We start from the raw sequence: 24,253 nt of genomic DNA, 5'->3' as shown, positions 1-24,253 counted from the left end.
TGAATTCATGTAATCAGTCAATTCTTGGTGTCCTCTTACCAGAATCAGGGATGCGCCAGATAAATGAGTCACAATTTACAGCATCAGTTTTGATTGCAGCGTAAAGAGAAAACGAACATCATCATCTACACATACATTTTACAAATTCAAGCTGCAATTTATTTTGGGTGTACAAGGAAAGGCTTAGCTCATCCTTATATTTTTAGTTGGAAACCATGCTCTCACTCTCCTTCACAAAACCATCTCCAGTCCAATCTTTGTCCGACTGCAAGCCTTTCCGAACTGCCTTCCTCTGTCGAATTGCTTCTTGCTGCCTTTGTACCAAGTCAGTATGAGTGGTAAAATACTGAAGAGAAGACCTGAAAGACCGACGAGGTAAAAAGAAAAATTAATGTGAGAATCCTGCCCTACTTCATCACGCCTGGGAATTTAGAGCGAGGTTTTAGAAAATTTGATTCTCCCAAATAATTTATACCCTCTGAAATCTTCTATTGTTGAGAAATTATGCGTCTTCATAAAATCTTTCAGCTCAGCACACAGTTTCTTGACAAGGCCATAGCCCTGCATCATTACACCTGTGCATACCTGCAAACCACGAATGAATGATTCTCTGCCCAGTTCGCAGAAGACATACATCGCCAAGTGGCTTTCACACGAGAAGCTCTCTTCTTTTGCATAATAAAAGAATTAGACATTCAACAGAAAAAGGTTGAAACACCAATTTGTATGGACAGTAACAGATGTCACATCAATCCGAAGGGGATTATGTCGTAGCATTAGTCCCTGCCCCCAATCTTAAAGTTATTACCTCATTTTCAGCATGATCCAAGCCAGTGCAAGAAAAATGAGGCCTTGAGAATCCCCAATAATGCAATATACATTGCTAGTTTACCCCACAACAAGCTCGGTCACACATTCTGGATCAAATTAAGACTCTGGGTTTCCAGCAACTAGGAAGGATTCACACAGCAGATCTAGTGGCTGTCAACTGAAGTAAACAATTCCGCCCAGGCTTTAGTGGAAAAGGACATTGCAGAATAACATGCTGTTGGGTTACCCTACCCTTGGGAGGACGGCAAGAACAAGGAAAAGGAGAATAAAAGAATTTTACTAGCTCATTATCTGAAGTGCTCAGTAACATTTATGGAATCTTAATAAACAAACTAACTGATAAATTCAGTCAGACACTGTGAAAAGGGGGTGAAATTTACGTTATAAACACTCCAAGGATATGTAACAATAACTAATCCCCTGTCGTACCTGAACTGTATCTGCTCCAAGGAGAATGAACTCAGCAGCATCACCTCCTGTTTCAACACCTCCAATGGCTGAAAGAGTGTGGTCCTTATCATCAAATTCCGACTTCATCATCTTTGCAATGCTCATGACTTTTGCAAGTGCGATAGGATGAACTGCCTTGGAAGAATAGCCCCCAGGAGTTGAATACCTAAAACATCAAACTTAGGATTACATTTTACAATACCCAAAAAAGAATAAAACGGTAGTCAATGCAAAAGAGTTAAAAGTACCCTTCAACACAAGGCTCGGGCCGTAACGTTTCAAGATTGATTCCCATCACGCTCATGATCGTATTGATAGCAGATACCCCCTCACATCCTGAATTTAGAGCCACCCTTGCTGGCTGCAGAACAAACAGATGCATTATCAAGATCAATCAATATACACGTAAGTCATCACTGGTTTCAAGCTTCAAGATCAAGGAGAAGTTAAAGCGTGACTAATATTTGGTTATACACAAACTTGATATTGCAATCTACAGGCCAAGAATGCCCTCCTTCCATGCATCTAATTTTGGTTATTAATAGTGTGGTGTAATCTAAATGTCACAAATAGTGCACTAGAAGTCCTAACCTGCCAAGGAATACAATCAAGTCCTCAACCTTTTTCAAAAAATTCAGTCAGAATCTTTCAATCAGCATTATCGAGGATCCTATTTGCAATAGAGAATTGCCTATGAGATGGCCTTAAATTACAGTTTTAGTATTATATTTAGGACTTAAATGCACTTCTCAATAATGGTTTAGAACATGATCGCAAAAATTTAGAAAAATTTAAGACTCAATAGCACTTGTGAGTAAAGGTTTAGATGATTGCACGGATTGAAAGGTTTATGACTTCACTGCATTTCATACCCAATGTTTGGGACTTCTCATGCAACATCTCTCCTAAATACCTAACCGGTAATACTAAAGCAGTAGTATTATGAAGATACATGCTTAGTCGATCTATGATTTGATTAGTTATATCATAATCACGTGACAAAATGTAATCCCGAGCAGGCTTCAAACCTAAGTCTAAAAGTGCTCCATCTAACGTAAGGGCAAGAGCAAAAAGAACAGAGTAAAAGCCAATTTTAATTATAATTCTTAATTCTACATGGTGAGCAGTCCACCACTCTCAGAAAAATAATCCTTTTATCATCTTGGTTGACCATCCAACAGTTGCACACAGGCATCAAATGGCTGGGATACTAATTCAGAGTATAAGCACCAAGCAAAGTGGAGAGACACAGAGTCCAGTTAGTGGCCATGAGAGCACTTTCTTATAACACAATATAAACAGGCTCCCAATAGATCCAACGCCTGAACCTTCTTTTAAAAATGACAATCAGTAATTTCCCATGAGAAATTGCCAGAAACTAGGCAGAATCTGCAACACTGAGAGCTAACCTGCGTTATGTCTGTAATATTAGGAGTCATCTTTGCCCAAACAGGAATAGTAGCTTTCGCATTTATCCATCCACAGACCTCCTCCAAAAGAGCGCAATCTTGGCCGACTGCAGCACCCATTTTACGCTCTGGCATACCATGTGGACATGAGAAGTTGATTTCAATGGCATCCTAAAGAAACAGTACATATTGTTAGATGAAGAGGTCATCAACTTGATTTAGCCATTTGAGGAAAAATAGATATAAAAGTACTAGTTTAACTTACAACTCCACTTTGTTCAACTCGATCAATGAGTTCTTCCCATGCAGCTTTGTTGTATTCTTCCATAATAGAAGCAATGAGAATCCTATCTGGATACTCTTCTTTCAACTGTTTAAATTCTTTAAGCATCGTCTCAAGAGGTCGGTCACTGATGAGTTCTATATTCTCCCACCCTATAATTTGTCCCTTAGCCGATCCATTTACTCCAGCACGTAGCCGAGCATATCGAGGGGTGACATTTATAACTTTGTCAGCCTCCAGGGAAACCTAGCAGAATGATTTACAAGGGTGGACAAAAAATTAGTAAAGAACACAATATCATCAGCACGATTTGTTCACAGTAATAGATATTATTCCAACAACAAGCCAAAACAGCGGAAGAAAAGCCACAAGAAAGTCCCTTCCATAAATGTCCAAATAGTAGAGAGAAAAGGATACGGATATGATAATCCACGATGGCAGCTACATTCTGCTACTTTTAAGACAATCAACACACTCAATCTTAGTTCAGGTACTTTCTTTTTCTTTCAAAGGGTTCACTTGCTGATAGAAACGTCCATGAAACCTCAATGCTCTGTTTTTTCCCCTCAAGTTAACAGCCTTAAGTCTCTATCTCCTTACTCCATTATCAATACTAATTCAGTGAACATCTAAACATCTGCTGAGCAACCTCAACATACCACGACTTATGCCTCGTCCATGCACATGGGTTTCCCAAATGACGCTCCAAATGCATCTGATGTATAACAAAAGTAGTTTGCACCTCGCAAACGTCGCATGGAAAGCAAACACTTGCTTATACATTATCGAGAATAGATAACAACATTATATGCCGACCCACAAAAGCAAAACTAAATCTTTACGTGCCACTCAATTATACTTGAAGGAAAAACAGGATCGACAGAGCAGCAGAGCAGATGAAGCAACCATAACTCGGATCACGGAAAACACGGTCGACGGAGCAGCAGAGCAGACGAACCAACTGGAATTCAGATAACGGAATAGCCTTAACTCAAAAATGCAAATTTTCAGAAGCGATCTACAGAAACACATAATCACCCATCAGGAAGGCTCAGTTTCCCCGAAATTCTAACCTCAGAGACAGATACTCCGATAACGACGGTGGCCGATTTTCTAGAACTAAAAGGGAACTCGAGATCTCGGCAATCGCCCAAGTCCTAACCTCACCGACGAACTAACAAATACGAACTTCCGGCATCACCGACGAGCGAGGAACTTACAGTCTTGGCGATCACGGCCCCCCAGCCCTCGTCGAAGGCCCTCTTCATCACGGTGTAGTTGGTCCCGGGCGGTCCGGACCCGATGACGAACGGATTCGGCATGTGCAGTCCATTGACGGTGACGCTGAGGTCGGGCTCCGCCCGATCCCCGGACGCCAGCACCCGGAACCCGACCCTGCCGGGCGGGGACAGGCCGGGCCGGCGGCGGCACCGGAGCCCGGCGGGGTCGGCGGCGGGGCGGTGGGCGCCTCCGAGCTGCTTCAGACCGAGGGAAGCCATCGGCGGCGATGTCGGGGGCGAGCGAGATCGAGGAGTTGCAGCCTGGTGAATCCGCGCTGTATATTCTTCGGGGGGCGGAGGACGGAGGAGGGGATCGAGGGGGGAATCGTTTGCGTCTTGTAGCTGCTGCTTCGAGCTGGAGGATTTGAATATTCTAATGGAGGAAGGAATGGAGTGCTGACGATGGAGGAGGATTTTTGCATGTGCGTGGGGGAGGCGGGGGGAGGGGGTTTGACGTTGCTGCATCACCGGAGGGGCGGTGTGATAATTGGAACCCCACTTTTTTTTCTTTCTTTTTGTTCGATCTTGGCCGTACTTTCTGTGCCCGATTTGGGAGAATATGATTGACGTAAAATCGGATTTCACCACGCTGAATCTGACTTTCGGAAGCGTTTGACGTGGCAGGACTCCATCCGTCGAGCCTTTTTTTTCTTTTTTTGAACTTTCTCTTTATATAGAGTAGATATAATGACGAATATAAAAGAGATGATAAATCATTCTTAAATTTTTATTAAATATATAATATAATCCGTAAACTTTTAATTTATTCAATACGATTCATGAACTTTATACTGGTATTTAATATGGTATATGGACTTTTAATTTTATTAGTGTAGTTCATAAATGATTAATATATATTCAATTTAGTCTAAGAACTAGTTTTTTTATTAACTTAAATAAGGGGCATGTAATTTTAGGGATTAAATTGAATATGCATCAAAAATTTATAAATCACATTGGGTACTTTAAAAATTTAGGAATTATATTATATGTTGAGGTAAAGTTTATAGAATATTTGTGTCATTTTCTTATTATAGAATAAGTAGGTTAAAAGAAAATGAAAGAAATGGTCGGACTGAAGAGTAATTGGTGCTGCCTAATCTCGCCCATTGATTGATGTGTGCAGAGTCGTTAGCCAATAATGGTTGGAATGGTGAGTGGGGAACCTTTGGATGATGTCATTAAATCACAAACGATAACGTGATCTGCTAAAGATTCCGCGTGGTTCGGTTTCATATTACCGACACTCAACAGATAGGCAGCAGCCGGATTTTCCTTATTCTGCTCCCAGAACGATGTAGACTCTCCAATCAGCCATCCGGTATGGTCTAAGATGCTGTTTTGTCTTGATTAACATTGTATATACTTAATCCGGCGATGAAGAGTGCTTTTATCATCCAACGATTGACGTCGCATCTCTTGGATCTGACGGTGGAACACATCGCCGTGATGTATGTGCGTGTGGTAGAAGGGAGTCACGATTGTTGACTAATTTATCTAGTTGGACATGAATTGGCTTTTCAATCGTCTAGGAATTTGTAATGTTACCGTAAATTGTGTCATGCATTTCATGAGAGATCGGAAATATTGGCATAGTTACATATGCAGACGTTTAGTCATTGAATAGCAAATTGTGAAAATCAATGCAATGTGGCAAAATTTATTATGGTTAGACCATACATTACGGATAGATGGATTATGCATATGAATGTGAGAATAGTGATCGCACAATTTCTATTAACTCAATCCGATTCGCACTGGTCAAACTATCAAAAGGAGTATTGACAATGATAATCATTTGGGAATGGCTCTCACTTATATATCACTCGACAATCCGTCTTTAATTTTCCTTATTCTACTCAAGAACAATGTAGATTCTTCACCACCGGCCGCGGTGGCTCCGCCGGATAAGGCATTCTCAGCCCAGAGGTGAAGGGTTCAAAACCTAGGGGAGGGAATCACGGGAGGCGCTAGGTGTATTAAGTGTGACTCAGGGGTGGTGGGTCCTCTTGCTTAAGTGTCACGTGAGGGTTTACGGCGCGGCTGTTGGCTGCAAGCCGGTTCCTCCAGCACAAAAAAAAAAATTGTAGATTCTTCAATCAATCATACGGTATGGTCTACGATGTTGTTTTTTCTTGATTAACATTATACATACTTAATCTGACAATGACGACAATGAAGAGTGCTTTGTAATCCAATGATTGACAGTCAGCGATAGCTCGATTTCTATTGACTCAATTTGATTCGCACGAGTTAGACTATCAAAAGGAGTATTGACAATAATCATTTGGGAATGCCTCGCACTTGTATGTTACTCGACAATCCTTCGACAATTCTTCTTCTAATTTAACAAGGAATACTAAAGTGGAGTAATGCCAATATGCTCTCTTTCGTGTTTTTCCTTTGAACGTCATGCATGAGGTTATAAGAACTAGATCCAATGGATTCAATAAAGTGAGAATTAAGACATTTGTCCAAACTAAAGTAGTGACAAATGACATAATTTAACTAAAAATGAAGATATTAGGTTAGTTTGGATATATATTTTACATTACAGTTAATAAACAGGGATATCGATATTCATTTGAAATGTGGTAAATCGGAAAATTATTTTGAAATCACTAAGATATAGAACAATAGGGAAAACTTAACTCAATAAAAATTTAATGTTGGAAAATTATTCGATATGTATTCAAGAGAATATCAATCCCTATTGACAATTAGCATATTAATTATATATCCGAAATATCATATAAATAAAATTTCGGATATCACACTTTATCCAAGGAAATTGTCAAAAGAAAACTCAAGTTCAAACTTGTCAACATATCTAATTGGACTTACGTTCATTAATAATTTTATGGATCAACTGTGATATATTAACTACTTTATGCCACGCAATTCTCGCATGCATCTTAATCCCCTCACTTGTGATCTTAGTTTTGGTCTACTATCTCTTAATTGTATCCTTGGAAGCCAGCATATCTCAACTTGAATGCCTAGTGTTAGGTATATTCCCCCTTAATTTGTGTCCTTTGGCATCAACATATCTCAACTTAAATGTGCATCTCTTCCACCATCACGAAGGTCATGGAATCATTGGTCATGAGATTTCTTATTAAGATATTCATAAAAAATTTGCCGGATCAAACCATGAAGGCCTTGAGCTATTCAGCATATTGGGAGTGGGCCTACCTTCATCATCGCCATAAAATCACATTGATCTCGCCAAATATTGATATCATTTGTTGAGAGTGAGTAACGAAAGCTAATACCTTTACCCGATAAGATTGCCAAGTCTAAAACTGACCCTGTCAACATATTTAGCTAAATCATATACATTAAAAAACTTAAAACAATGCGTCATGAGTCAATTATAATTTATTAACTATTTCGCACCATAATAATTATTCGACGTGGGACTTTTTTTTTACATAATTTACACATACATCTCAATAGTTCATGTCGATAGTTGTTGGGGAGAGAAAGGAAGGGGGGGGGGATAAAACCAATGAAGTATTGATCCGATATTTGCGTTTCTTCTTGCCCGCAATTGACCAATATACAAGGACACATCTCATGTTATAAGAGTAGAACATAGAAGCAAGCTTCAAGAGTAAGAGCTTGATGATCATGTCGTAGAAGTAAGTTAATTACTTTTTCGGTATCACCATCCTTAGTTTAGAAGTCTAATTTTGGGATATTTAAATGCTGACTGGTGATTTTTGGCGAGAGAGAATTTTTTTTATCTAGGATATTTAATGAATAGCTGACTAAGATCCGATGATGGTATGCACATAGATGATGGATTAATGGCCCTTTAAATGACGATAGGAGACAACATATGTGTCTTAAATTTACATTTTTGGTGATCTTAGGGTGCGAATGATAACGCTTATTGGGTGGGGAAAAGTTTTTTTTTTCAAAAATAGTTATTTTCTATTTTTATTCCGGGGAACAATTTCGAGTAAAATGACCTGTTTGATAATTATACAAAATTTCTACTCTTGGAATAGAAAAAGAATAAAAATGCGTTTGGTAATGCAACGATTTCTTTTTTATATTTATTTATTTTTTATTCTTGTTCACAGGTCGCTACCGCCGCCGCCGCCGTTCTTTGCACGACCCATTTATGCCGGCGGTGGGCGGTGACTCCGGGCGACTAATGGTGGCCGACAAGAAAAAAAAAAAAAAATTAACTTATTTCTAAAAATTATTTTTAAAAATAAGAAATAAATTTTTTTTTTTTTTTTTTACTTCTCGTTTCTACTTTAAATTTATTTCCGGCTTAACTTTTTATTTTCGAAAATAGAAAAACAATTTGGTGGGTGTAGGCACAATTAAAATGTCAGAGGGATGATTCTGTCTGTCCCGCAATCCTGCCTCCACGTTTACCATCATTCACAGGAAAGCGTGCGCTGCAATTTTTCTTTCTCCTTATTTGACGTGCCATTGCCAGAGATGACTCTATTTTTAGTGTCGCTTTCACGGGCGACAAACAGTCAAGTGGCGACGTTCGGTTCACGTTCCCGCACCAAATCCCTTCCGATTTGATCGAGAAGAGACGTACATGTGCGCTTCCGTTCCTGGAGGGATCATCATCAAGAAGCTGCGCCGAAGCATCTGCCTCTTCGAACTACAAACAGAGGAATGTGCTTCCGTAAATGGCATCGATTAGGGTGAGTTCGATTCCACTTTAGAATAGGCTTTAGGTACACTACAGATACTAAAAGACAAAATTCATCGGAGAAATGTAAATTAGTTTGATAAAAGCTCATTTGTAAAACCAACTTTGATTTTAAATAATGTTTAGCAAATTTTTTTTTTTTTACAAAGGATTTTGACTGTAACTTTTTTATTAAAAAAATCAAACCTAGCAAGCCAGGCATCGACAGCTATCGGTCGAGGTCACACTACCTTGGGTGACTTGCGTCCTTGGCGAGGGTCGCCTAAGTCATGCGACCCTAGGCGGATCATTAGTGTCAATGAACAATCACAAACCCTAAAAATAGTGAAAGATGATGGAAAGAAAACGATTCTAGACATAACATTCTGTCCAAATCTAGTCTTAGTCTCTATTAACATTGGACTTTCAACATTTTCAATGCTAGTTTTCATCCCAAAGCCCATTGAAAATAGTTGTTAAACACCTCCAAATTTCTCAAAAGGCTTTGAGACTCTAAGGAGGTTTGAAAAAGTCAAATTAGATGGCCCCCAGTTATTGTTATATACACGAATACAATCTCAGTTGTTTTCATTGTCCTATTTGTATATAACGAAGGGAAAGGACAAAGTATTTGTTTGCATCCTTCGTTTCGATGTACATGCTTCGTTCTGATACTTTTGTGGGCCAAGGAATAGGACGATTACCCATGAAAGTGAACTACCTTCTCTTGTATAATTTTCCATTAAAGGGCCAAGATTACAATAGGCAGTGAAGGGTCAGAGCATCATTTTCGAAGAACTTTTCGTCTTTGTTCGGCTTTTGGGCAAATTATCCTTTTTTGTCTCGTTTCGTTTTGTCAACTTATCAAGAGGGAAAATTTGATCGATGGGGTCCTACTGGAGTGCCCAACCAAACATTACTACATTATTTAATATTTAAATTCGATATTTTTCAAGCTTTTTCACAAACGGTTGGCCGACTTAAAGAGAAATATGTGGGCCGGTCACTTGCGAAGGTGAGACATGGATAGACGGCTTTCGATAGCAGTCCCTGACCGACAAATTGAACTTGAAATTGACCGAGTCTCTAACGGCTTTCGATCCTTGGAAGGTGAATTACTACTCTACTTACGTGTGCTCATGGATTAAGGAGATCCACGCTTGCATGCTTCGTATATTTGAAAATTTGTCATTGCCAAAATAGATTTGTGCAGTACTAAAATATAATTTAATGGTTTCGTGGGATTCTTACTTTGTCCATGGACTTAGAGGATATAATTTGGAAGAGAAATATCTATAGAAAGTCGGAGGCAGCCACAATTCGCGCCATTGAGGACGGCGCGGGTTCTCGTCACTCATAAAAATAAATAAAAATTAGGTTCGAGGCATTATTGGGAAAAAAATGTACAATAAAAGTCTAGCACCTAACAAAAGCTGAAATATTTCAAAAGTAACCCCTAAGGTAGCGCGGTCGCTCGGGAGTTGAGAGATTTCCAGTTCAAAAGTCAGAGATTACTTGTTCAAATTGCACTACATGTAATGTAAGATTAATAGTTTGAACTTAATTGGTTAATAAGACTTGTTAGGTGTTTCATGGGCTTCCACATATTTAGGTCTTCATGCTTGTGCTCCTAGATATAAAATGTGAGAAAAGAAAATTTCGAAGTTTCACTTTCGCATTTACCTTTCAATTTTGCTGTCGGAACTTTTTCAAATTAAGATTAGGTTTGGTATAAACTTCTGCCCAGATCAAAACGCGAATAACTTTAATATTTCGGGTCTAACGGTAAGTTTTCCTTTTCATTTACGTGTTCATTTATTTGTAGTGAATTGATTATTGTCCTGTTTCTATAATTATTCGTTCTTAAATCTTACTGCAGTCATACCACGTCATAAACAACTTAAACCAGCTAAGAAGAGAAGGATTGCAAAAGATCCTCATCCATTGTCATGAACCTTGATTAATCAAATTTAGAGCAAAAAAATGTAATTCCTACAATTCGCCCATTATGTACAAGATCAAAATCTCTAAAAAAAAAAAAAAAGGTCCGAATGATGTTGGACACTTCATTCGGGTCGACCTTCACTTCAGGCCCCGGATGTCGGATCCTTGCACACAAACGGGTGGGTCAGAAGCTGCGACACCGTCCACCTCTTGCCGGACTCCTTCTGCAAGCAGCACTCGACGAAGCTCCGGAACTCGCCGCTTGCCCGCTCCGGCAGGCTCGGTATCTCGCCGAAGCAGATGGCGCACACGAGGCTGGCCCAATCGGGCCGCTGTCCCGGATCCAGGAACGGAAAGTAGCCCAGGTACAGCTCCAGCAGGGTCAGCCCCAACCCCCACACGTCCCCCGCGTAACCGTTATAACTGCCTCCGTTGGAATCCGGGTCGAACCGCTCCGGACTCATGTAGGCGCACGTGCCGACGTACGAGTCGCACGCTTCGAGAGTCCTGCAATGGTATGCGACTGTCAACATGTTTACAGACGGTCTGGCACGTTCATGAAAATAGAGGGTTTGTATGAATTTATGCAGCCGCACCTGCACATGATTTTGCTCACGCCGAAGTCGGCGATCTTGACCTCCATCTTCGAGTTCACGAGCAGATTCGATGGCTTGATGTCTCGGTGTATGATCTTGCGCGAGTGGAGTTGGTCGAGACCGTTCAGGACCTGGCGAGCGATGTCGGCGAGGTCCGACTCACTGAGCGGGCCGTAGTTCCGGAGCACCGACCCCAGGTTCCCCAGGTCCATGTACTCGAGGAGGATGGCGACGTCCCCGCACGGCTCCTCGAAGGAGCCGTGGCAGTGGACCACGTTGGGGGAGTCGGCGGTGCGGCGCAGGACCTCGACCTCGCGTCGGGCACCGCGGCGGGCGGAGGCATCGGAGCTGGAGCGGATGACCTTGAGGGCGTAGACAGCGGAGGTGCGCCTGTGCCGGACCTTGTAGATGGTGCCGCCGTTGCCGTGGCCGAGGACGTGGATGGTCTCGAGGTCAGAGGGGGAGATGGTGGGGGGTGCGGGGGCAGCAGAGGAGGAGGAGGCGGAGGGGGCGGGGAAGGGTGGGAGGAGGTCGGAGGGCTCCGGCAAGGATAGGCGGAGGTTGAGTTGCCGGCGGTGGCGGACGAGGGCCATGTGATCGTGGGAGAGAGGGAGAGAGTGTTTGGACTCTCTCTGGTGGAGAAAAGGTGGAGTATATAAGTGAGCGAGAGAGGGGGGTGACGGCTGAGACGAGAAGGATTGGAAGAAGAAGAAGAAGAAGAAGACGACGGCGGAGGAGAAGGGAGGAGGAAGGTGGTGAAAGGAGGGGGAATGGGGACCACCTTTAATGGAGGCGAAGGCTTCCATTGGCGAGTGAACTAACTATAGTCTTGACTTCATCGAGACGACACCGTCCAAATTCAATTTCTAAGTGGATCATGTCATGAAAATTAGGCGGTAATAATGACTTTAAGATGAACGACATTATTAGCTGCTTACTTCTCTGCGGACATGTGTTTTACACTCAAAAAGTGCGACATTGTTTTCCATCAGTCGAGGCTTTACCATTTCGTTCCCATTGAAACTTGTAAACCGGAAGTTGCGCTTTGCTTCTTAAGACTGTCTCTAACGAGTCATTGCCATCGGGATGGGAACGTGAAGTAGATGTACATCTTGTTGCCATCATTGAATCATGCGCAATTCACGCGAAGCCCGCCACCCGAAATAATATTTTACCTTTATTTGAGTATGTGCACGGCCCTAGCGATTAGCCCTAGTAGGACCAAATCATTAGGCACTAACCACCAGTGGTCCGAAGCTTTTCATCTTCTCTGTCAAGGAAGGCGGATGGGCAGTGATATGGATACGACTCGACGCATCGGCTCCGCAATTAATCGTGAAAAAGGGGCTTTAACCAACGTGTTGGATCTGCCTCTTTTGAAAGCCGCCTCAGGCACAACTTGCCCAGATTGCGGATATATGCAATGAATGCATCAATGAAAGCACTAGAAAAGGACTAAAGTTAAATAGTCTAAAAGAGACTAATGAAATGATTGATTCGAACCTAACTGTTTTGAGAGCAAAGAGCACGCATTTCAAAGGAATAATATCGTGTTTAGACGGCTGAATTCGAATTGGGATGGCATAAGATAATATAATAGATATTCTTAAAATATTTTTTAGATTATAGAAAATTCTATCGTACATTTGGTGAAACCTGCGAAAAGATCCAAAAACATTGAAAATCCTTCCTTGTGTCCAGCTGCTTTAACCTCAACCCACCACGTCCAACACTCCATATAGCACCCTAAGTCTGCCATTTCTATCCGTCGCCCTCTCGATCGACTATCCCGTGACTACCGTTGTCTATGCAAAGCTAATTGTCAAATACCAGATAGAATTTATCCTATTTGGACTACCAAACGCAATTTAAAGACTCCTTGAATTTTAATAAAAAATTTCTGCAAGTTCTATAAAGACGTGCTTGGTAACGATTTTGTTTCGAGGAATAATTTTTTATGAGAAATTATATTTTTTTTTAATTTCTGTTTTCCGAAACAATTCTAAGTATAAGAACGTGCTTGATAACTGCAAAAAATTTCTATTCCGGGATAGAAATGCATTCGGTAAAATTGTATAATTTTGTTGTTTCTTTTTATTTTTTTAATATTTTTCCTTTTTTTTCTTCTTTTTTTTTTTTCCTTCTTCCTCCTTTGTGGCTGGTTGCCGGCCACGGCAGTGGCTGGAGGCAGGCTGGGTGAGGGTCGGTGAGCTCGCCAGTGGCCTCGGTGGCCAGGCAAGCCTTGCCATGGCTCGGCGTCGTCGGGGGCTGGGGACGCTCCAGCGAGGTTGCCAGTGACCAACCAAAAGGAAGAAGAAGGAAATAACAGAGAAAAAAAAGAAGAGAAAAGAAAAATTGTTTTTGGAATAAGAAATTATTTTCTTCTACTTCTTGTTTCTGTTCCAAATCTATTCTGGAGAATAAAAAAAATAGATTTTTTTGTTTTCGCGAATAAAATTTTTACTAAATATGTTTCTATTCTTTTTTCGTTCCCTGGAACAAAAGAACAAAAAAAGTTGTTCCGAGGAACATAAATTATTTTTAACAAACAGGTCCTAAATTATCACGTTGGTGCTAATTGAACCATTTAGTAGACCTTTGATATGATGTTGAAATATAAACGGAAAAGAAGAAGAAAAGAAAAGAGTGCAGCTAGCCTAACGGCACCGTTACAATGAATTTGTGACGGTGCTCTTGTGACCACAATTCTCACATTATGCTAGCTATACTCATTTTGGCACTTGGAATATAAAACTTCCAAAGCTAATTGTCAAAAATAGCCCTTGCGCTATAAAACCACAAAAGCTAAACCCGTTATTCATATTTATTTTAGGTCTCGTGCTTTGCACTAAAATTAATTAGTAAAATATCGTGCACAATTTTCGAAAGGGAAATGCAAAAGTTAATTGATTTCAAGAAGTAAAAAGTTACAACAATGTATTGCTAGCTTTGTGATGGACTTCGCATAAATAACGATAGTATAGTTTTTGTATTGGCAAATGAAGAATCATAGCCTAAAAAGCGAGACAAAACATCTCATACATTCGAATTTATAGGGCGAAATATGAGAAAATGCATAGAAACTTAGTAAAAGATAAATTTTGTTCAAGTAAAATTGTATAATGTGGGGAGTTAGATTCACTTTTTATTTTAATCACGCCTCTGATTCCATGTTGCTTGAGTTTGAATTGTTGCTTTTGTTGACTATCTAGTCTCGCCAAAACTACAAGCTTGTAACACACATTATGAAATTGTGAAAATGGGGTGATCATGACTAGAATAAATAATATTGTGCCAAGGATAGGCTCGAGTGAGCACATTTAAACATAAGGTGTGGTATATCAACATTATAATGTGTCATGTAAATGATTATGCAGGCTTTTATATATTAGAATGTTTTTGCAACATTATAGAATGACAGAAATCTTGATAATTCCAATCTAACAAATATTAAGTAGAATGAACTTTCTTAACTCGCAGAAGAATTGTCTGCGATTTAGTAATTTTTTTTTTTTGCATAACTATGCATAATTATGGGTAAATAAACTGATGTTTTAAAGAAGGCCACTTCCATAGAAACCGGATGAAAATTCATTCTCCTTTTAGGAGATGCTTTTGTGGTCAAGAGTAGACCGTCGCCTTCCATAAGGTGATATCACCGTCTTTTTCACATTTCTCAAAGGAAAAACACGAAAGAGAGAATGAATCAACCATCGTCGCGCAAAAACACGGTGTCCCCTCCCGTGTCACTGAAATTGGTTAAAATGTCTAACGCTTTTGGCGTAATTTTGCCTTTCCAAAAATAAACCGATACAATTATTTCTCTCTTTATTTTATTTTATTTTTCCCTTTTACCCTATACAGAACTGGGGTTTCAAAAGGGGTTCTAAAGGGTACCCGCGCAAATTCAGGAAACAAAAAGAACTTTGCATAAGTAAGGCAAAGGGGCGATGATTTGTGCGCTCGTGAGCTACCCACCGGGGGAAAAGTTGGAAAAGAGAATGGTGAGCTGTAAAAAGAAAGAAAGCTGCGTAACCATGCCATACTCACTTTGGCAAAGCTTCACGGCTAAGACTCCAAGCCCCAAGTTTGAGCTTCAAAGGGAAGACCACCCTCCTCAACAATGGCTTAACAACTCCTCTCTCTCTCTCTCTCTAGCATAAGTGCTGTGTTGAAGGGAATGGTCTCACTGAATAGGCCGAAGTGAGAAGTCCGACAAAGTGGGGGGTGAGGGGAATGTCGTCTGGCTCAAGAAATTTGTCAAACTGGCCATGTCGATCCCTCAGGAGATTTCTCTCGGACCAGGCTTCATTCCCCTCCCTCCCTCCTTTCTCTCTCTCTCTCTCTCTCTCTCTTTCCTTCTCTCCAGCTTATGAGATTTCAGGTTAGTCTCTCTCACTCTCTCTCCCTCTCTCCTTCCTTAGGGTACAAAGATGGATTCGAAGTCATCCGATGAAGCGCAACCACTTATCAACAAATGATTGTATTCAAAATCCTTTCTATATTCAATCTATACTTCTGTTTCCAGCATTGTTCTTCTAGGACACTTCTTAAGCGACGCAAACCTCTTCTCTATCTCTGATTCGTGCGTGTATCTCATCAACAGTACATGTAGAACTAATTGTAAGTGTGGATTCTTAATTATGCAAAAATCATCATGGATTAGTGACTTGAATTGAAAAATAGAACGGTAAATGAGACGCATGTACACTGAGAGAGGAAGGGGAGGGGGGGGGGTAGAGGGTTTTGGTGTTAAAATGGTTATATCTGATCTATATTTATCTAAGTAAGCCAAAACCACCGTTTGTCTTGCTTTTCACTTTTCAAAGTTACCCTCTTGTTATATTTAATACCCATTCGTTGAGAAGCCACCAACTTTTTTCTATGTATATCTACTCGCCATTTGATCTCATTTTTCACAAATGTCGACATGATTAGGGGCACTATCATCATAATTAATCTTCAAAGTAATTGCATGCGCGTAGTGTACTCTTTTAAAACTAATTATGTAAACGAGAATATCGTACCGAGTATCTTTAGGAATATCATCAATGTTAAATTTTAAGATTAATAACTCTCTCTCTCTCTCAATATAAGAGAGATGAGGTTAAACTTATGTTTTAGGTTATAAACTGCAAGCTATACATATTATAGAAAGAGATTCATCATGGACAGTACGAGGGAAGATCTTGTCTTGGACAATGCACAGCCCAAAAACACCATAATCTATGATATAACTCTAATTTGACACGACAATATTATTCCCACTTCTCACTTGATAAAGGTGGTCACTAGAACGATTGTAGTGTTTTTGTCTTGACTGATTATAGGAGTAATGCATAGTTTAAGAACAGATATATGTTGCCTAACCCATAGAATAAGATGAATACTTATGTACAGCGTCCAGCAAGAAAGATGATATGTGATTTTCACAAAGATATTAGTGAGAAGTGGTGTATATTTGTTTAGTTGATCCTTGTACTTATGACAAGAAAATTTTTTTCTCGTGATGGATTTTTAGACAGAGTTTGTAGCGTGACAACACTCACCTGTATTCTAAATAAGATTGCTCAACTTATCCACAGAAAAGGTTGGTGCTAGTTTGTTTTTATGGAGTGATGCAAAATTATAACATTTTTCGCGAAAATGACATTTTAAAAAAAATTTCCTAAAAATGATTTTCTTATATGCTTGTAAAAATGAATGGCGAAATATATTTTTCATCATTCACGAAAATATTAGACATAAATTATTGTAGGTAATGAAAATGTTTTTCATTGGTTAATTATTTCATATGATAACAACGATCATTCTTGGATAATATTTTTCAAGTTATACATTTTTTGTGAAACATATTAAATTTAAATTAGAGTTTAGCGCGCAATATGCGTTTTTCGTCGAAATGCGTGTGTACTTGAATTACTTCGTAAAAGAAAAAGCAAATTATTGTCGGTGGAAGAAATGAGCGAGGGTAGTTATCCTTTGAGTAAAGCAAGTCGGTGCTTAGATTGTGGGTAGAATTTAATTGTTAATTTTATGTAAATATTTTAAAAGGGTAGTTTTGGTAGAAAGAGAAGAAAATTAATTGGATGGTTTTTGGTTTAATATAAAGAAGATGGGTACACCATGAGCTTCTCTTCATACTACTTAAAGGCTAAATCAACTTTAACATTTTCAGTAATAATATTCAAAGGTCCTCTTGCTTTATCTCTCTAGAACTTTAGGCAAAGCTTTTTTTTTTTTTCAAAGGAGCATTTGGACAGAATCCTCGTCCATCAAATGGGCTATCGTACTAAACTATTATGAGTTATTTTTCGATAAAAGTAGCTAATTATTATAGAATTGTTCTGCTCTTTGAGATAGCGTGCACGGCTTTCCCATTTTAAAAATGTCAGAATAATTTCCATAAATTACCTTTACCAAAAAAAAAAAAAAAGCCTTTTACAAGCACTCAAGAAATTCGAAACAGCAAATCTTTGATGGAGTTATCAAGCATTCGGTTTGCGTGTAATCAATCTCATGCCGAACACTCAATCACCCATTTAAAATAATCTCGTTGACTTACCACCCTACGAATGCAAACCTCATCTAACTTGTAGCAACAACTTCATTTTATTTATGTTATTAATTAAATCAAAAGATTTTTACATTTTTAAAAGAAATATTTTATAACAAAACTCCGTTTATTTCACGAAAAATAAATGACTCGAGATTTAAAAAAAAAAAAAAGACTGTTTTTATTATTTGAAATAATTATTCAATGATGATAACGATTTATGTTTGAATATTTTTATAAATGAGAAAAATATTTTTAATTATTTTTTATAAACGAGATAATATAAATAATTATTTTAAAAAAATATATGTTTTCAAATTATTTTTTTGTGTAATAAGGAGCCTGTTATAAGAAATTCCGTGATAATTTTGGGAGGGTCGACGGCTCATGGGACCAATGATAAATCAGACATATAATAGTCATTAGATCATGGGACGGTGTCGATTAGGTCCATACAGATAGGCGTATCCTTGGAGAACGTCACCTTCCCCAAGAACGGCCTTCCCCATAAACTGGACACGTGTCGAAATGGGTAACCTACGCCTGAGCCTGAGCCTGAGCCTCCCCACTTAGACGGAGCCACGTGTCAAGCGGATCCTCCAATCCATCCTCTCTTTGACCTTTTCTGCAACTTGCCGACGACGACAGGTCACCGATTTCGCCACGTGGGACGTCGTCCTGTCGACACCTGCCACCGTGCTGATCCTTTGGTTCCACCGTTTCGCCCTCTGGTTACGGCGCCGACAGCTGTCGTCTCGAGAGCCGTCCAGCTGCAAGCGTCGGGATTACGGCTCGGGTGACGAAATCGATTCGAATTTGACTTCCCAATCTCGAAACCGCTCTCATCTTCGTGTTCGTGCGCGGGCCCGTTATCGTAGTCGAGCAAGAGAGCATCGTTTCCGTTCCTAATTCTGGGTTCCTCTGCTCCCGATTAACCAGGAAGCTCTGAATCGAGCCCCGCCCTTGATTCCGGTCGGTCGGTTATTTCTGGGGGTCCTCCATTTCGAGCTCTCGGATGGTCTCGTTGCGAACGACAGCGTTCGCAACCATTTCGATCCGCACCCACAAGACAGAACCTCAATCTCATGGTAAAGTCGGCAACTTCAAGCCCAAAAGGACATACCCATCTTTAGAAACTCGCTCGTCCGACCAAAAATCACTGGCAATCGCGAGGATTTTAATGGTGATGGAACCAAGACAGGGCGCGTCGTCACCGTCGACCTTGATGCTGACATCGGGCGCGAGCGGCCGAATTAGTGCCCTGTTCTCGCGGCACGCGTTGAAGAGCCTGTTGCTGCTGATCCGCGCCGTCGTCCTGCTGCTTCTCATGCCGTTCCGGGGGCGGAAGCGGGTCGTTCTGGTCTCGGCGAACGCGGCAGAGAGGTCGAAGGATGAGAGGAGTGAGAGCAGCGGTGGGAATAACCGGAAAGTCGGGCCTGTGGTGAGGGTCCCAGCGACGGCCCTGCCGTGGAGGAGGGCGGCGTCGTCGTTGGTGGAGCAGGAGGTGGCGGCGCGGAGAGCATTGGCAAAGAAGCGGGTGGTGCAGGATGGCGATGAAACTGTCGTTCGGGACTATTCAATTTTCACGTCTGCGAGGGGTGATGCATTGTTCACGCAATCTTGGAGACCTGTTAATGGGGAGAACAGGTGAACTAGAAGCACAATTTTTATTTATTTATTTTGGTTATCTGCCTATTTTGTTAGGAATTTTAATTCCAAATTTGCCTGCTGAGTTCTGAAATGATTTTTCAGAACGTTAATTTGGGTTAGGAAGTTTGTCGCATTTGCTTAAAATTATAGGTGATCGAGAATTTATTATTTCTGTACTCCTGGAATGTCCATTTTGTCGGACCAGGAAAAAAGACAACATTGTGTGAAATTTGCTTCGAGAACATTTTAAGATTGTCTATCACATTTCTGCGTTGATATATTACCTAGGAGAGTTCATACTTTGCATGCTCTTCTCTATGATATCTTGTTTTCTTACATTGTGCATCTAACACTGGAACATACATGACAAACTTAGCGTTGGTCGTTATTATAACAAGGGCATGCTTATGTTTTTGCAGGGGATTGGTCATTCTTTTGCATGGTCTGAATGAACACAGGTTTGTTTCCACCTGAGCTCAGTTGTTAGTATGCTGCTGGTTATCTCTGGACCTGATGACTGAGATTTCTTTTCGCCTTTTGTGCCAGTGGGAGGTACAGTAATTTTGCAAAGAAGCTGAACGCCAATGGTTTCAATGTTTACGGAATGGATTGGATTGGTAAGTCCAAATTTGTCTCAGTTTGCGTAATCCAAGTTAGTGTTCACTCCTGGGAACAAAAATGTTTGCATTTCAATTGTCCTCTTTGTATTGTCAAAGAAACCTGCAGTTCACGATTCTCTTCCCTGTTTTCCTAGAATTTGAGCTACTCTATGCAATCTCCTTGTTCTTCTAGTTGTCTTAGTGACCCAGTTTTAACTGGAAGCTGATTATGGAATGGAGGATTTCCCAGTTTACAAAAACAAACCACTCTTCTTACGATAAATAGGCTAAGTTAGCAGCTTAACATAAGCTGAATATACAGAAATTACATATGAAGTTTACCTGGTATACCAGCTTCAACAGTATACTCAACTCTGGAGGAAGTATTTGATGGATCGACTTCACTCGAAACTGCATCTTAACGTCAAGACAGAGTTGCTTTTTGAAACTTTAGTCATGTGAATTCCTGATCGTTATGCTCCATCAATGGCCATTCACATACAAATGTGCATTTTCAAATATAGGGGGTCAAGTGTTATTTGCTTGAACAAAGTCATAATTTTGTCAATTGGCTTGCGACTTACAGTTTCTTTACTTGTATCCGCTGCTTATTCTGTGTCTGATGAGGTGATAACTTGCTCTGGTGTTACAGAAATTTTGCAATTCGATAGAAGTTGTGCTCCTCTGCTCTTAATGTCAGATGTGATCCATTTCACGCAAGCAATTTGGTTTCCCTCTGCTTTTTTGTTCACTATGTATAGTTATGTTTCCAAGCAGACATATCCAAAACCCCCATCAAGAGATGGCTGCTTTCACAAACTCGAACTGCTTTACATAATTCTAATGTGCTTCATTTATTGATGTTCTTTTAGAAAAATTTAAAATGTTTGTAGTTATTGCATTGAGAAGAATCATTTATTATCAACAATGCATCTATATTTGGATGCAGGAAATGAGTATTTCATTTCAGATGCTTTTGGGTGGGAAGCCTCTGCTTATGTGTAAGCATAATATCAGAATGTTGCCTGGCCTTGAACTTCTATGATTATGTAGATGGAACACGCCAATATTTGAAAAGTCAAGCCTAGGAGAAACTGTCTAAATGTTGAAGTGAGACCTTAGCCAACTTATCAGATGGAAACTGCATTGCATTTGCGTTTTGCACTGGGCAAACTGAAAATGCTATTTCCCACTCCTATCTCCCTCCCTTCTCTCCCTCTCTTCACATTGAGTTAAGTGTCTAGCTGGAGATTGTGGTACTAGGTGTCTGCAATTGCAAGATGCATCTGTATAGTTTGTATTTTGAGTGGATGAAAAACGGGTGTGAATTGTCATGGCTATGAAAATGCGGAATGGTCTCGTCAGATCTAATGGCAGTACTAGGGCCATTGGCTATTGTACTTGAGAAATGACCCGGTTGATTACAAGATTGCTAGGCGATTGTATAATTGTGAGGTTTCGAGTGTTTGTGTAGTTGACAACATACGTTACCTGTCGCGACTCTTTGAAATTTGACAGATACGTTCCTTAAAGATTTGACTGGCGTTGCTCTAATGAGGTCTTGTTCGAATCTTTCGTCATTTCTCAGGCCACGGTGGAAGCGATGGGTTACATGCTTATGTCAATTCTCTTGATGATGCTGTATTCGATCTGGTAAGTATGATGTCCATCTCATACACTTCCATAAAGCCCTCTTTTTTGAAAAAAAATAAATTTTGGGAGTGTGATGCGGATCTCCTTTTTTTCTTCATTTCCTATTCTTGCAGAAATCATTCATCGGAAGAGTCTTGGTTGAGAATCCAGGGCTCCCTTGTTTTTGTTTTGGGCACTCAACCGGCGCATCGATCATTCTTAAGGTAAGACTTCAAAGTGAGCAATGTGAAAATCACGATCTCTCCCCATCGTTACTGATCTGCTTCTCACAAGTGAATCGCATGCATATACAGGCTGCTCTTGACCCAAAAGTCGAAGCATGCATATCAGGCATTGTGCTAACTTCACCCGCTGTAGGAGTTCAGCCATCGCACTCGATTTACACGGTAAGGACCCAAGCGACACTTTCTTTTCTTCAGTCCCGCAAACTATACAGGGGCCCTAGGAAATGAGTAAATGCATTCCTGACTTTGTAATAACCTTTGCAGATACTCGCTCCAATCGTGTCCCTCTTATTGCCAAGATACCAAGTCGGGGCTGCGAATAAGAAGGGCTCGGTGGTATCAAGGGACCCGGAAGAGCTCGTAGCCAAGTACTCCGATCCCCTCGTCTATACCGGATCCATCCGCGTGAGAACGGGGTACGAGATCCTCCGGATAGCAGCCTACTTGCAGCAGAACCTCAAGCAAGTCAGAGTTCCCTTTTTGCTCCTCCACGGCACCGCGGATAGAGTGACCGACCCAGATGCTTCCTTGAAGTTGTACGAGCAAGCATCCGCGACGGACAAGACGATCAGATTGTTGGAAGGGCACTTACACGATCTACTCTTCGAGCCAGAGCCCGAGCGCGAAGCCATTATGAAGGAAATAATTGAGTGGCTGAATTGTAGAGTAGAGAGGTAGGAAAGACAAGCAATTTCAGTTCCTTCTTGTCAATGCATTTGAAGGGAATCTGACCGATTCAAATAAAAAAGAAGAAAATTTCAACTTCCCAGTGCTTTTCTTTATCTGAGATCAGCCGAAGTTTTTTATGAAAGAGAAGAAAAAAGGACCCTATTCATCGAAAGCATTGGAGTTGAACTCCGGCTTACAGTTTTAATATCTGCGGTTTTCCAAGCAAACTACATTGGAGATGCTGTGAAATAGGAAAATCTAATTACAGGATTTGGTCAATCTGCCTGAATTACTATTAACGCTCTACACTCATAATTGAGCAACTTAAATGCATAATCGTATTTTATCGTATTCTCAACTCTAAGTTACATATAATAAATTCACGACTGAAGAGTTAACCGAGTTAACCCTTGTGAGAACTTTTACGAGCCAGTTATATATGATATTAGAATATGATCCAACCACAATTAGGAACGTCAAAAGAGCTTTTTAAGTTGTGATCAGAATATTTTTTTGGGACGCTCGCTCAGATAAGCTTGAGGAAAGATGCCATCCGAGTGCCTGGCCGCACTGGCCTAAGCGCCTACCGCGTACCGCCTGACCCTGGTGCTCGATTAATCAATAGGGCGTGGGCAAGTTTTGCATGTCGTCGGGGCTTTGGCCTTGTATCATGGGCCGGAATTCACTGGCTCACCCCCTTGAGGAACTAGGCCAAGATACTAGTCTAGATTCTTCTCATATCTAGGAGATTCTAAAATATTTCAAGGGTATATAATGAGAACGCCTAATACCAAATTTCATTATACTCTCAATATTGAATCTTACGATGAATTCAGCATTCTTTAAATATAGGGCGCCTTTTGAGAACTTTAGATCATTTTCTTAATTCGCATCGAAGTGAAACAATTCGATTATATTATTTTTTATATTATCTACGATATTTTATTACATTATTTAATTTGTTATTGTATCATTTATATATAAAGTTCGAAATATGACATAACAATATTGAATAAGTAGAATCGAACTAAATCGAAATACTAAATAGAATATAGAATAACTGGATTAGGATTTTATTGCATCTACTGGAAAGTAGAAATTCCAACCTTTAGATTAGTAATGTTTAACTACTAACTAAAATATAATATGTATATCCACCAATATTAATAGTTTTGTTGGTCAAATACCGATGTCAATATTTATTAGCACTATATTAATAATATTGAATAATAAACAATATATGTCTAATTTAATTGATATTTGTATATAATCGAGAGAATTCAAAATTATAAGAACTATATTCTATTCATTATTTAACTAAATACCCTACTTCCAAGCTCTGTTATTTTTCGAAGGGCTTTTATAATTCGAGTTCATACTCAATTGAAGGAGCAAGATGTGCTAATTATAATGGAATGTAATCCTAATTTGAATCAGCGTGAA

At 40.0% G+C, this 24,253-nt stretch overlaps 3 protein-coding genes across 3 annotated transcripts; 1 reads left to right on the top strand and 2 right to left on the bottom strand.

Annotated features, from left to right (window-relative positions):
- Nucleotides 1–4: 4 nt before the first annotated feature.
- Nucleotides 5–4,686, bottom strand: LOC104425851 (dihydropyrimidine dehydrogenase (NADP(+)), chloroplastic). The gene is made up of 7 exons (XM_010038683.3): nt 4,194–4,686; nt 2,956–3,219; nt 2,691–2,861; nt 1,530–1,642; nt 1,261–1,447; nt 476–585; nt 5–359 (listed from the first exon to the last, which is right to left on the bottom strand). The coding sequence occupies exons 1-7, from the start codon at nt 4,470–4,472 to the stop codon at nt 203–205; spliced, it is 1,281 nt and encodes a 426-aa protein (XP_010036985.1). The 5' UTR covers nt 4,473–4,686; the 3' UTR covers nt 5–202.
- Nucleotides 4,687–10,861: 6,175 nt separating this feature from the next.
- LOC104425852 (mitogen-activated protein kinase kinase 9) lies at nt 10,862–12,207 on the bottom strand. Its single transcript, XM_010038684.3, has 2 exons — nt 11,460–12,207; nt 10,862–11,370 (listed from the first exon to the last, which is right to left on the bottom strand). The coding sequence occupies exons 1-2, from the start codon at nt 12,050–12,052 to the stop codon at nt 11,007–11,009; spliced, it is 957 nt and encodes a 318-aa protein (XP_010036986.2). The 5' UTR covers nt 12,053–12,207; the 3' UTR covers nt 10,862–11,006.
- A 6,536-nt stretch (nt 12,208–18,743) lies between these two features.
- Nucleotides 18,744–22,982, top strand: LOC104425853 (monoglyceride lipase). The gene is made up of 7 exons (XM_010038687.3): nt 18,744–19,662; nt 20,085–20,123; nt 20,212–20,282; nt 21,853–21,917; nt 22,031–22,120; nt 22,211–22,303; nt 22,406–22,982. The coding sequence occupies exons 1-7, from the start codon at nt 19,031–19,033 to the stop codon at nt 22,817–22,819; spliced, it is 1,404 nt and encodes a 467-aa protein (XP_010036989.2). The 5' UTR covers nt 18,744–19,030; the 3' UTR covers nt 22,820–22,982.
- Nucleotides 22,983–24,253: the final 1,271 nt, after the last annotated feature.

Source organism: Eucalyptus grandis, chromosome 11, assembly GCF_016545825.1.
Source record: "Eucalyptus grandis isolate ANBG69807.140 chromosome 11, ASM1654582v1, whole genome shotgun sequence".
Classification (NCBI taxonomy): Eukaryota; Viridiplantae; Streptophyta; class Magnoliopsida; order Myrtales; family Myrtaceae; genus Eucalyptus; species Eucalyptus grandis.
The sequence above is the reverse complement of the archived record's forward strand: the minus strand, read 5'-3'. Positions and strand labels throughout refer to the sequence as shown.

What these genes read in the sequence shown, in the direction of transcription:
- LOC104425851 (XM_010038683.3), bottom strand. Translation starts at nt 4,472, where the DNA reads ATGGCTTCCCTCGGTCTGAAGCAGCTCGGAGGCGCCCACCGCCCCGCC. An exon ending in CCCGAGCCTTGTGTTGAAGG is followed by an intron (nt 1,448 to 1,529) that starts GTACTTTTAACT and finishes TTGATGTTTTAG; the next exon opens with GTATTCAACTCCTGGGGGCT. An exon ending in TTGGAGCAGATACAGTTCAG is followed by an intron (nt 586 to 1,260) that starts GTACGACAGGGG and finishes CGTGGTTTGCAG; the next exon opens with GTATGCACAGGTGTAATGAT.
- LOC104425852 (XM_010038684.3), bottom strand. Translation starts at nt 12,052, where the DNA reads ATGGCCCTCGTCCGCCACCGCCGGCAACTCAACCTCCGCCTATCCTTG. An exon ending in GTGAGCAAAATCATGTGCAG is followed by an intron (nt 11,371 to 11,459) that starts GTGCGGCTGCAT and finishes ATACCATTGCAG; the next exon opens with GACTCTCGAAGCGTGCGACT.
- LOC104425853 (XM_010038687.3), top strand. Translation starts at nt 19,031, where the DNA reads ATGGTCTCGTTGCGAACGACAGCGTTCGCAACCATTTCGATCCGCACC. An exon ending in TTACGGAATGGATTGGATTG is followed by an intron (nt 20,283 to 21,852) that starts GTAAGTCCAAAT and finishes GTCATTTCTCAG; the next exon opens with GCCACGGTGGAAGCGATGGG. An exon ending in CATCGCACTCGATTTACACG is followed by an intron (nt 22,304 to 22,405) that starts GTAAGGACCCAA and finishes TAACCTTTGCAG; the next exon opens with ATACTCGCTCCAATCGTGTC.